Raw genomic sequence first — 13231 nt, 5'->3', positions numbered from 1 at the left:
GAAACTTTGAAGAATCAGATGAAACATGAAAGTTATACTTCCTGAAATTCATTTACCCCTGCTGTCTTTGGAGTGATTGTGATTTGTTTTTGATATTTAAAGTGTTCACCTTCTTTGGTTTCAGGATGACATTTTGACTGTCATAAGGAGAGTGGATGACAACTGGGCTGAAGGAATGCTGGGGGATAAGATAGGAATATTTCCGCTTTTGTACGTTGAGGTGAGTCTGTGAAAACAGTAAAAACCTGTCTCCAATCTGAAGCTTCCGATTGTGTTTTAATTGACTTTTAGCTGCATCGGAATCAATAACGTGGCCAATAGCTTGTATTGAATTGCTTTACATGAATGCTGGCATTCACTCTGCTCTTGCACCTAACTGGATGAAATAGTAGTTGGTGGTTAAAGGTCAAAGTTCGTGTTGGTCAAATACTATTTTGACAAGGCGATGTTACTGTCACTTTTGAAACCCGTGCTATTTTAACTCCCAAGACTCATTTGCATTCTATTAGCATCTGCCAACCTAAAGATAGCAGAACAAGAAATAGAACAGCTTTGGACAGGTCAGAATTGTGGGGTCTGAAGAAGACCCACTGATCTGAAGGTGTCACCTGGACTGCTGCACCTGGGGTGGTTGCCTGCTCTGTAGATCCCTTAAAACTAATGATATCCTGGAGCACAGCTTGCACCATAAGGCATCTGCACGTAAGGGACGGCGTGGTGGTGCAGTGGTAGAGTTACATCACCAGAGACCCGGGTTCACTCCTGACTACGGGTGCTGTCTATACAGAGATTGTACGTTCTCCCCTTGGCCGCGTGGGTGTTCCGGTTTCCTCCCACACTCCAAAGGCGTAAAGGTTTGGTTGATTGGTTTCGGTAAAGATTGCAAATTATCCCGAGTCTGTAGGACAGTGTTGGTGTACGGGGATCGCTGGTCGGCAAGGACTTGGTGGGCCGAATGGCCTGTTTCCGTGTTGTATCTCGGAACTAAAACTAAACAAGGACCACAGATGCTTGTGGTTTACAAAAAAGGACCCAAAGTGCTCGAGTAACTCAACGGCTCAGGCAACATCCCTGGGGAAGATGGATAGGTGACATTTCGGGTCGGGACCCTTCTTCAGACTGAATGATGAATGTAAAATGTGCATGTTAGTCACACAAAAGTGGATCCAAGAATGACAGAGGTGTCTGGAATTGAGTGGCTATGGCCACTTTGTGAAGCTATAAGCCTGTACATCCTTCACATTCACTTCCAACCTCTCGCAAAACGTATCCAACATTATGAGAATAAAATTGATAATTCTTCTCTATTGGCGTAAAATATTACATAAAATATACAGCATTGAAATAGGCCAGTGTTTAAACCCAACACGCTCTCTTCCTTTTCTTCCCCCTCATCTCAGCCTTCCACAAATTGTTCTCCTCATTCACCTTTCATGTGCTACTCAAGTTTCCCTTTAAACCATCTCTGCTATTTGCTTCCAGCATTTCCTGTGGTAGCAGGTTCCACATTCCAGACACCCTCCTTGGCCCCAAGTTTAGGATTGTGCCACAGGTGGAAACATACTGCCCATATCCATCTTGTTCAACTCATTCATCATTTCAAAGAACTGTAATAGGTTATCTCTGTGGTTTTTATCCCCCAAGGAAAAGATTTCAAACCTGTTTAATCTCTCTTGATCGCTGTCGTCTCTCAGTTAAGGCCAAATCTCTTATTTTGCACAGAAACGGTAAAAGACAGATAACTTAGTTTGGCTCTCTCGCTTTTAGTTTGTGTTAAATGTTGGGCTTTGTATGAAGTAAGCATATATGTTGGTAATCTACACATAAAAGTCTTTTGTCAGCCTGTGAATGTTAGATTTCAGGCTTCGTACTTGACCAGAAATATGCATCCAATTAGTTTAAAGTTAATAATCTAAAATGAAACAACAACAACAAACAAACTACCATTGATATATAAGGAATGTACCAACAAATGCCAAAGCTACTTCATAACTGCTAATCTGTAAGCAAATAGCTAGTTATAAAACGCATAGCAAAGTGGAGAATAATGCTACAAATAAAGTTGTTACAATAATAAACCTATTAAGCATCGCAAAGTAATTTAATGTTCATGATTTTGCCTTGACTGCATTTGAGATCCTCTTGACCATGTTCTGGCTCCACTAGTTACAGAGCTGTTGGTGTACAGCATTCCAAGCAAATCTTTTCCCACCGTGTGTTTTGGATTTAAATGTCTGGGAGGGACTGGCCTTCCACATTCTAATCTAATTGTGAAATCACATAACGTGGCCCTGCTGTAGATCTGCCAAGATTTGTGAAATGCTGGAGACCGCTGAAGTGTAAATGTTGTGACAGAGCGTGACCAGACAGTCGAAACGATGAATAAATCAAGTGTATTTAATTTTTAAATGCCTGAATTAAAAAAGAAAATTTGCTGGAGAAATCCCAAGACTGACTAAGCTCAGGGCAGCGACGTTTTCTGCTCCAGAAGATTTAGTGTAAGTGCATTTACATTATTTTGAAAGTTACAGATGGGAAGCTAAGTCAATGTGAGCATTTGGTTCATTCAAGGTAGTCTCTGATTACCAAATCTGCCAATCAGTCACATGATGAAATTGACCAAGTTGGTATCTGTAATCCTACCCTGGGGCAGGCTACAATTGCAAAATAAGGTAGATTCGATACCATAAATTAGTCTTTGAATTGAAATTCCTGTTCTTAGTAAACCACTCTCACAGTGCGGTTGTTTGACAATAGAATTCCACACTCACCTCCCCACAGTTGAAACTTAATTTCACGTTCCTCCAATTTAGGGCAGCACGGTGGCGCAGCGGTAGAGTTGCTGCCTTACAGCGCCAGGGACCCAGGTTGGATCCTGCCTGCGGGTGCTGCCTGTACGGAGTTTCTACGTTCTTCCCGTGACGGCATGGGTTTTCTCCGGGTGCCCTGGTTTCCTCCCACACTCCAAAGACATTCAGGTTTGTAGGTTAATTGGCTTCTGTAAATTGTCCCTTGTGTGTAGATTAGTGCTGGTGAACAGGGTTTTTGTGGGTCAGTGCAGACTCGGTGGGCCGAAGGTCCTGTTTCCACACTGTATGTCTAAAGTCTAAAATCAATTTACCATGCGTCCATAAACTGTGGTGAAGCTGGGTGGACCTAGGCACTCTATATCAACTCTCCACATAAGAGGTTTCTTGCTTTCCCTATTGAATTACTGCTGTAGATTTGTGAACAGCACTTGGCCGCTTGGATGCCCTGTTATGACAGTGATCCTTGAGTCTGAGGTGTTGACGTTGATTAGACGTCCCATCATATTATTAGGTAGAGAACATTCACAATCTTGCCCAGTGCAGCATAGATTCTATGATCTGCACAGGTTCATGTTAGAAAATTTGATGTCCAGCGCAAACTATACTTTTGGCAGGCTTAGTGGTTTTGCTTTCATCCTTTAAAGTGAGAAGAGTTTAGTCCTACACAGAAAAATGAACAATTTTCTTTTAAAGTTCTCTTGGCAATGAATTGAAAAGGAAAAGGGTGGGAGAGCTAAAATCTATTTCCCATTCACAATGATTTATGCATCAATTAAATCCACCGTCCTCTGCATTTCAAACTTTTGAAGTATTTGCCAAGTTTACTCTCTAGAATTTAGGAGATTGAGAGGGGATCTTATAGAAACTTACAAAATTCTTAAGGGGTTGGACAGGCTAGATGCAGGAAGATTGTTCCCGATGTTGGGGAAGTCCAGGACAAGGGGTCACAGCTTAAGGATAAGGGGGGGGGAAATCCTTTAAAACCGAGATGAGGAGAACTTTTTTCACACAGAGAGTGGTGAATCTCTGGAACTCTCTGCCACAGAGGGTAGTTGAGGCCAGTTCATTGGCTATATTTAAGAGGGAGTTAGATGTGGCCCTTGTGGCCAAAGGGATCAGAGGGTATGGAGAGAAGGCAGGTACGGGATACTGAGTTGGATGATCAGCCATGATCATATTGAATGGCGGTGCAGGCTCGAAGGGCCGAATGGCCTACTCCTGCACCTAATTTCTATGTTTCTATGTTTCTATGTTTACTATTCCCACAGTAGATCATTTCTTTTTATCAAAATTCTTAGTTTCGATAAATATATTTAAAATGAAGTCCGCTCCTAATTCAGAATTGCTCAATTCAGCTTACTTGTCAACATTTTGTTTTCATCATTAAATTCACACTTTTTTATATGTGATGCTTAATTCAAATTATTAAGCAATTCATGATCTTGTTATTGCATTGAGTGGATTAAACCCAAAATAACGTTCTTACTACTTTCGGGCATGGTATTGGGCAATGACATTTTGAATTGCAGGCAGTTGCTATAATTTGGGACTTTTGTTTTCGAGCATAGAACATAGAGCAGTACATCACAGGAACAGGCCATTCGGCCCACAATTTCTGTACTAAGCATGATGCCAAGATAAAATAAACTCATCCACCATATAGACTATTCCATTGAAGTGCAGGCGGATGAGGAGTGATCTTATAGAGGTGTACAAAATTATGAGAGGAATAGATCATGTAAACGCACAGAGTCTTTTGCCCAGAGTAGGGGAATTGAGAACCAGAGGACATAGGTTTAAGGTGAGGTGGGAAAGATTTAATACGAACCTAAGGGGTAACTTTTTTACACAAAGGCTGGTGGGTGTATGAAACCAGCTGCCGGAGGAGGTAGTTGAGGCTGGTACTATCGCAATGTTTATGAAACATTTAGACGTTACATGGGATAGGAACGGTTAGAGGGATACGGTTAGAGGGATACAAGTGTAGATGGTACATGTTGGTCGGTGTGGGCAATATGGGCCGAAGGGCCTGTTTCCACACTGTATGACTTTATGATCTTTACACCTCTATTCCCTGCATATCCATGTGTCTATCTACAAGTCTCTTAAACAACATTATTCCATCTGCTTACACCATCACCTCTGGCAGCTTGTTCCACCACCATCTGTGTAAAAAAAATCATGCCCCATGCATCTCTTTTAAACAGCCCGTCTCACCTTAAAGCTATGCCCTCTAGTCTTTGACCTCTTCATCCTGGGAAGCAACGTCCACTAGTTCAGGCAGCACACAGTTTGGGTGTAAATGCACTGGGTGAATGAAAATTGAACTTTGTATGTTACTTCACCCAATTGACTTCAATGCCTCAAATCAAATGCAATCAATGGTAGGAATTGCTTGCATTTGACTATCTGGCTAAAATAATAATGCTGTTAGTGTTTAGCAGGTCAGGCAGCAGCATTGGTGAGAGAAATAGAGTTAACATTCCGGGCCAAAGGCTTATCTGTGGATCAGAACAATCATGATGTAACTGGAAATCAAACATCTTTTGACGCTTGAAATCTGTACTAAATCAACTAAATATTACATACAAACTACTCATTTTCAATTTAGCAGTAGTTTTCCCTGGCTGTTTCCTCTTCTTCCGTGGCTTCTTCCTGTGTTACCAGTTCACATACGTCAAATGTCATGGAGTCCTACAGCACGGAAACAGGCCCTTCGTCCCAACCCATCCTAGCCCACCAACATGCCCCATCTAAGCCGGTCCCATTTGCCTACATTTGGTCCAGATCCCTCTAAACCTTTCCTTTTTGTGTAGCTGTCCAAGTGTCTTGCAAATGTTGTTATTATACCTGCCTCAACTACCTCCACTAGCAGTTCATTCCACTTGCCACTTCTGCTAACTTACCCTTGAATGGGCAGGCTCTTTTAGTAGTCACTGATAATTGGGCTTCACCAACCACCTAAGCATCTACAATTCCACAGTGGTAGGTGATGGGCATCAGTGCTGGAACACAGGCCAGATCGAGAGCACGACAGTCACCTAAATCCCCTCTGGCACCATTACAGCAGTGTGGAGTCAGCATTTCACCAGCATGGCCATTTAAATCCCCTTTCTGGGCACCATACTGACAGCAGTGTGGAGTCACTGCATCGGCAGTCACTCAGAACTTGTAGTTGCTCATTTATTCAGTGTATAACACTTGCTGTTTATTATCTTTCATAGGAGCTACAACATAGGCCCTGAGTCCCTACTATATTTGGTGTTAACATTGTGCTCCCTTTGCAATTCTGAGGTCTACAAATCCACCCGTCTTTACCATGCAGGGGAAAACTCGGCAGTCTGATCAAGGGAGACTCTCAAGTGATACATTTAATTGTCATTTGACCCCTTGAGTTGTTCTGCAGCCATACATTCAAACAAATACACAACAATGTATAACATCTGACATGCTGTGTGGAGGCCAAATAAACTTTATTATTACAAGGACTCTAAATCAACAGTTTAGTTTAGAGATTACAACATGGAAACAGGCCCTTCAGCCCGCCGAGTTCACGCCAACTATCAATTTCTATGTTATCCCACATTCTCATCCACTCCCTGCATACTGGGGGCAATTCTACAGAGGCCAATTAACCTACAAATCCACCCGTCTTTACCATGCAGGGGAAAACCGGGACACCCGGAGGAAACTCACACGATCACAGGGAGAATGTGCAAACTCCACAACGACAGCACAAAAACCGATTATGGTTAGGTTTGCACGCGGATCGCTGGCGCTGTGAAGCCGTGCTGCTGTGCCACTGCCGAGTGTTTATACATTTTCTGAGATTGCTTCTCACTTTATGATATGGTTCCACAACAGTAACGCAGTCGTGCACTGGTAGAGTTGCTGCAGCACAGCACCAACAACTCTGGTTCGATCCTGACTCCTGGTGCCTTTGGATGTTTACATTTTAATATTCCCCAAAAACGCTGGATGAGATTTTTCAACAGAAGGCTCTGTCTGTACTTGGCCTTTCCTTTGGGGAAGATTATGTCTTATTCAGTTGGTTTATAACCAAGTAAAGAAACAAAAATTGCACAAGCTAACATTGTTGTCAAAGCTGAGGATGAAGAGGGCCGGGAGTTTCACTTTGGCTGGAATGCCACTTTGTAAATTTGTTGCTGGCACAAAATTCTGGAACTGTGCTACTTAGTTTAGTTTAGTTTAATTTAGAGATACAACAGAGAAACAGGCCCTACGGCTCACCAATGTCCGCACTGACCAAAAATCACCCGTACACTAGTTCTATCCTATATCCTAGACTTATGGAAGCCAATTAACCTGCAAACCTGCACGTCTTTGAAATGTGAGGAAACCAAACCACCCGGAGAAAACCCACGCAGTCACAGGGAAAGCGTACACACTCCGTACAGACAGCATCCATAGAAAGGATTAAACCCGGGTCTCTGGCGCTGTGTGGCAGCAACTATATTGCTATGCCACTGGACTACTGTTGTGGAACCATACCCTAAAGTGACATGCCTTCAGGAAGAGCAATGGTTAGAACTGAGAATGTAGAATCGAAACAAGTACAAATACAAGTCTTGCTCTCAATCAAAATGACCCAAAAAAGGAAAACAATTGATTCCTGTGGTTTCCATTGATCTCAAAGAGCAGCAGCTGAATATTTATGAAGGGCTACCAATGTACAGAATATTTTCTACATTTAACTTGGCTCTATCTTACTGCTTTTGTCTGGATCAGAAATGATCAATTCAAATTCACCTTAAGATTGGAGTAGGACACAAAGTGCTTGAGTAACTCAGTGGGTCAGGCAGCATCCCTGGAGAACATGGAGAAACAAAGAACTGCAGATGCTGGTTAATGCACAAAAGGGCACAAAAGTACTGGAATAAATCATCGAGTAGATGATGTTTCAGGTCAAGATCCTTCTTTAAACTCTGAAGAAGGGTCTTGATTTGTAACGTCATTAATGCATGTTCTCCAGAGATGCAGCCTGACCTGCCGAGTTACTCCAGCATATTGTGTCCTCAAACTAGTCAGCCTGCCCCACTGATGGGGAAAGTGATTGATGAAGCAGCATGAAATCGAACCCGCTGAAGATATGATCGCACAAATTATCCCAAACCTCTGGTGATTGTCTTTTCTGTTTATGGAACAGATTTACTCAAGCATTCTTGTTGAGCCCTCTTTCAAAAATACATCGCCCATGTGTGGCTTCAATTTTTAAGAAACAGCATCTTTATGGAAGGAGAAGAACATGTTTCCTTGATTAATGTAATATAGCATTGGTTAATGTAATATAGCATTGAGCCAGAAAGCAACACAATTAGCATAGTTGTACTACTGTCTCTGTGCATTAACTTAATTAACTTCATGTGTACCAAGATACAGCGAAAAGCTTTTGTCTGCACGCTGTCCAATCAAACCAGTTTAGTATAGTTTTGTTCAGTTTAGGTTATTGTCAAATGTACCGAGTTACAATGAAAAGAAAACAGATAACACTATACATTAATATTTCAGCAAAGATTGCACAATACGTGGTGTGTGTGAGAATGATCTGTCTCAGTGAGAGTGATCTATTGGGTGGTAGAGCTGCTGCCTTATGGCACCAAAGGCCTGGGTTCTATCTTGACCTCGGGGTGAGGTCTTTGTGGTGTTTGCACCTTCTCCCTGTGACCACGTGGGTTTCATCCAGGTACTCCGGTTTACCCAACAACCCAAAGACATGTGGGTTTGTAGGTCTTTGCAAATTGCCCCTCATGTGTAGGGAACGGATGGGAAAGTGAAATAATATAGAACTGGTGTGAGCGGGTGATCGATGGTCATCATGGATTCGATGGGCCGAAGCGCCTGTTTCCATGCTGCATCTTTCAATCAATCACATTCAATTTGCCCATGGGGAAAAATACATGGAATCTTGATTTTAGTGAGTTTCAGCCCAAAATCATACGTAACTTTATGTGATTTCCACACTTGTAAGAAATTGAAATATCTTATTTTACATGGGAACGATTCTTTTGGAAAAATTTGGTAAACTCATATTGAATTGTAAGACGGAACTAAATAATAGGCATAGTTCTAAAATTATCCTTCAAAAGAAATGTGGCAATGCATAACAAATTATCTTAGTTTTTTGTTACAACGTCCTCTGAAAACGGATTTCAAACCCAGATGAAATTCTGGAATTGATTTGACTCTCTTTTAGGAAAGTATTTGCTGAATTCTTTGCATAGCCAGGTCAATGCCTCAGAGTGATGCATATGCCTGTTTTGTATCGCAATATTAGGATATTTACTTCAAAGGAATGAATTTCAGACACAGTATAATTCATAGTCAGCACTGCAAAGCATGTTTAGAGCTATTGATGGAAAGGTAATTTTTAGGCATACATTGTTTACTTCTCTGATCAATACATTAATAGAAGACAATCTCAAGAACATACTTACAGTATCTTAAAACACACAAAAGCAAACTGTTTTGGCAAAGTTTCAATTCTTTCATTGATGATAATCCTTACAGAATTACCTTACAAAGTTAATTGAATCATCAATCTCCCAGTATAACCAGGAAGCACATGTCATGAAATGGTGATAAAGTGGCAGCTGTGATCAGACACACACAAAGCTAAACCCTGATTTCATAAATGTTTGTAAAAGCATTATCACATGACAGTCATCAGCCTTGGTTTATTGAGTGTATCCATCATTTTATTTAAAATAAATGTTATTCTGCACTGCTATAATAAGGGGGTGGTACTGTGGCGCAGTGGTAGAGTTGCTGCCTTACAGTACCAAAGACCAGAGCTTCATCCTGACTACGGGGGCTGTCGGTAAGCAGTTTGTACGTTCTCCTTGTGATCGCGTGAGTTTTCTCTGAGTTCTCTGGTTTCCTCCTGTTAATCCTGGCCAGATTGGAGAGGCTAGGACTTTAAAATGGGTTAAAAGCTTCAGGGCTGCTGGGAGATTTGGTTAGTTTGGAAGTGCTCTCTGCAGAACTGGGACAAGCTGCGGAGTGGTGCCAGTGTGTCTAGAGCCTAGATACAAGCTGCAGGAAAAGAATAAGAACATCTGCAGACCCTGTCAATCAGGTGCAAAATGCATTGAATGGATTGGATGACTGCAAACCAGACATACACTGTGTAATATATTGTAAATAATTGTAAATAATGTTGCAGAGTTCTACTTTGCCGAGTTTGATTGGATGAGGTATTGAGCCTTGTCTGGTTTTCTTGCGGATCAGGGTAAATGTTGCTATGTTTGCCTCCTTGAGAAGCCCTGTTTGAATACAATGTATTAGCTGCTGTATTATTGGGTTAGGGAAATGTCTGTTATGTATGAGGTTGATCGATATCTGTAATTGGATTGTAAAGAGACCACCCCCATGTGGTTCGGCCCTTCAAGGTCCCGGGACATATAAAAGTCCGCTGCCACGAGGTCCCGCGTCAATCTTCTGGGAGAGCGCTTAGGACTGTGTGACCTTCTGGAGTGTCTCTGTTTGAGCGAGGCCTAGAGGGCTTGAACAGGCAGATACGAGGTTCGAACCTGCGGTGGTTAGGTACAGTGGTGGGAACTGTAATTATGTTTTGTTAAAATAAAGATTAGTCGATCAAGTGCTTGATTCAGTGTTTTTTGACTGAAACTAGACTGGGGGGAAGCTTAGAACGAGCAATTTGCAATCCCACACTCCAAACTCGTTCAGGGTTGTAGGTTAATTGGCTTCTGTAAATTGTCCCTCGTGTGTAGATTAGTGCTAATGTACTAGCGATGTTACAACATTTTGAGATTTTAAAAATCAAGTCTGTAATTTATCCCATCAGATAAAGCATAAAAAGAAGTTTAATTTGACACCTAATTCACTTTCATATCTTCAGTATTAAAAATGTTATGGCCATTTTCATACTCGGAAATTTGCATCTTGTTCCCTATTGCTTTTCCATTGACTTAACACAAAAGCTGTGATCGAGAACAGTCTTAAAAATTAAAAAAATTGAAATAAATTTTCAGTTATTATAGATTGAAGCATTCTGAAACAAATATGAAACAATCTTACTTAGATAACTTTAAATTAAAGCATATAATTAGTTAGTTACCTAATTGTAACTAATTACAAAATTAAATTATTAGATCTAAACATCTATCCATTTCTTAAGAATAGATTAACATTTTTAAATAGCCTAAGTATCCAAATAACATTCACACAAGAATTCACAATATAAAATAATTTTTAAATCTCATTGTCAGGGCTTTATAGGCCAAATGGAAGGAATTTAATGTTTAATACCTGTAAATTAATGGCCATTTAAATCAACTTGCGAGTGGGTTTTTCTGGAACGCGATCGATTGGAATGTTGCGGTTGCAGTGATTTAAACCCGTATCGGCAGCAAAAATACTGCCGGTTCGTACCGGGAAAAAAATCACGGTTTCGCAACTTAAAATCTGAATTAAAGGCATCTTAAGAAACACTTTTATACATAAAAATAAACTACTTTCTTTTACCTGTTCTCTACGTAAAATCCGTCCCCGTTATCGGCGTTGACGGCTTCAGAAGCTGATTTTAAAATCACTCCAGCGCTGAACTTGTCGGGCAAATTTTTTTAAAAAAGACACAGAACGGCCATCGGAACGATTCTTCAGCAAAAGCTTGCACTCCAACAAAATATAATCCAGGACAAGGTAGGAGAGAACCGCGAGAACCGCCCCCCCCCCCCCCCCCCCCCCCCCCCCCCCCAAACGCGCCAAAATCGCGCACACGGCCAGTGGCAGAAATGCAGCGCCGCTGAAGGTAAGTATTGTAACATACCTAAATGTACGGGAATCATTGGTCAGCGCAGACTTGGTGGAGCAACAGGCTTGTTTCTGTGCTGTATCTCTAAACTAAACTATTTTATGCCTATTCCAGGCTCTTGAAACAACCACCACTTTCACATCCCCTTCCCAGAGGTGCTGCCTTGCATCTTAATTTTTTTTGCACTACAATCTTGCACCATTCTGCCATTTTGCAATTGTCATTTTTATTGTATTTAACGTTAATGTATGTTTACCCTGTAAACTAGTGAGCAAGAGATTTATTTGAACCCTAGTGTATATGACAGTGAATATGAATGTGAATCTGAATCTGATTTCAAAACAATCTCATGGTTTATCTTTGAGAGCACAAGCTTTATACATTGACTCCTGACAAAGAAAGCTTCAGAATTGCTTCATGGCTTCACTCACTGGATTAAGACACGTTACCACTAGTGATCATGCCTTTGGTTGCCAAGGCATTAAGCCATTACATTCCTTCTCCTTCAGGACCCTTCATGAAATCTGTTGCACTGCGATTTTGATTGGGGCCAGTGATACAGTGTGTAAACAGGCCTTTGGCTCAACTCGCCCACACCGGCCAACAACGTCCCATCAACACGAGTCTTCTCTAATTCCTCCTTAATATTTATTTGTGGCTCAATGCCATTTCGAACTCTCTGCAGAGGTTCTTTGGGATGTTTTGCTGCACTAGAAGCATTGTCTATGTACTTGTTAATTAGGGGCAGGACAGTGGCTTTAGGGGCATGACTGACATTTTGGTTTGCTGATATCAAATGGAACTGCAACAAAAAATTTACATTGATTTTATGCTTTGAAAAACAAAGTCTTTACAGTCTTAGTTTAATCAGTATACATGAGATGGTGGTGGGCACTGTTGTGTAAGTTAAGTTTAGTTTTGATTAGATATACAGTGCAGAAACAGGCCCTTCAGCCCACTGAGTCCACGCTGACCAGCGAACCCTGTACACTTAACACTATCCCACACACTAGGGACAATTTAGATCTTTAGATTTAGAGTGTGGGAAGAAAACAGTGCTTCCAGAGAAAACCCAGGCAGGTCTCGGGGAGAACGTACAAACTCTGTACAGACAGACAAAATGTACGAAAGAAAACCCTACAATCTCACCATAGTAATAATTTTACAGAAATTTCGTACATCGCATATCTCTATATTCTGGTAGACATTTTTCCCCGGTTAGTGTGTTCTGTGAAAATGTATGTGTGGGGGGGCGGGGTGGTTAGTGTGTGTGTATGTGTGCAGGGGGGGGGGGGTGAGGATCGGATCCTGTTACTGTGCTCGGTATGGGTGTCGTCGGGGGGGGGTGGTTAGTGTGTGTGTCATGATGTGGGGGGGGGGGATGGCATGGGGTAGCGTGTGTGTGTATGTGTGGGGGGGGGGTTGTCTAGTGTGTGTTGTATGTGTGGGGGGGGGGCTGGTTATGGGTGTGCCCGGGGTGTGTAGCTGTAGTTGGGGGGGGGGGCTCCCGATGTGTGTGGCGTGTAAATGTGTGGGGGGGGGGGGGGTGGTTAGTGTGTGTGTGTGACGCCACAGGCCACACATACCCCGCCCTCCGCAACGGGTCCCACCTGGTCCAGTAGTGTGT

General features: G+C 41.9%; 1 protein-coding gene across 1 annotated transcript in view; it reads left to right on the top strand.

Moving 5' to 3' along the window:
• LOC129698154 (E3 ubiquitin-protein ligase SH3RF3-like) overlaps positions 1-13231 on the top strand; it is a 279328-nt gene that overhangs the window by 205359 nt on the left and 60738 nt on the right. Inside the window, exon 3 of the mRNA XM_055637083.1 lies at positions 125-220. Within this exon, the coding sequence (XP_055493058.1) occupies positions 125-220 (96 nt within the window). The remainder of the gene's footprint in view (positions 1-124; positions 221-13231) is intronic.

Source organism: Leucoraja erinacea, chromosome 6 (genome assembly GCF_028641065.1).
Source record: "Leucoraja erinacea ecotype New England chromosome 6, Leri_hhj_1, whole genome shotgun sequence".
Taxonomy (NCBI): domain Eukaryota; kingdom Metazoa; phylum Chordata; class Chondrichthyes; order Rajiformes; family Rajidae; genus Leucoraja; species Leucoraja erinaceus.
The sequence above is the reverse complement of the archived record's forward strand: the minus strand, read 5'-3'. Positions and strand labels throughout refer to the sequence as shown.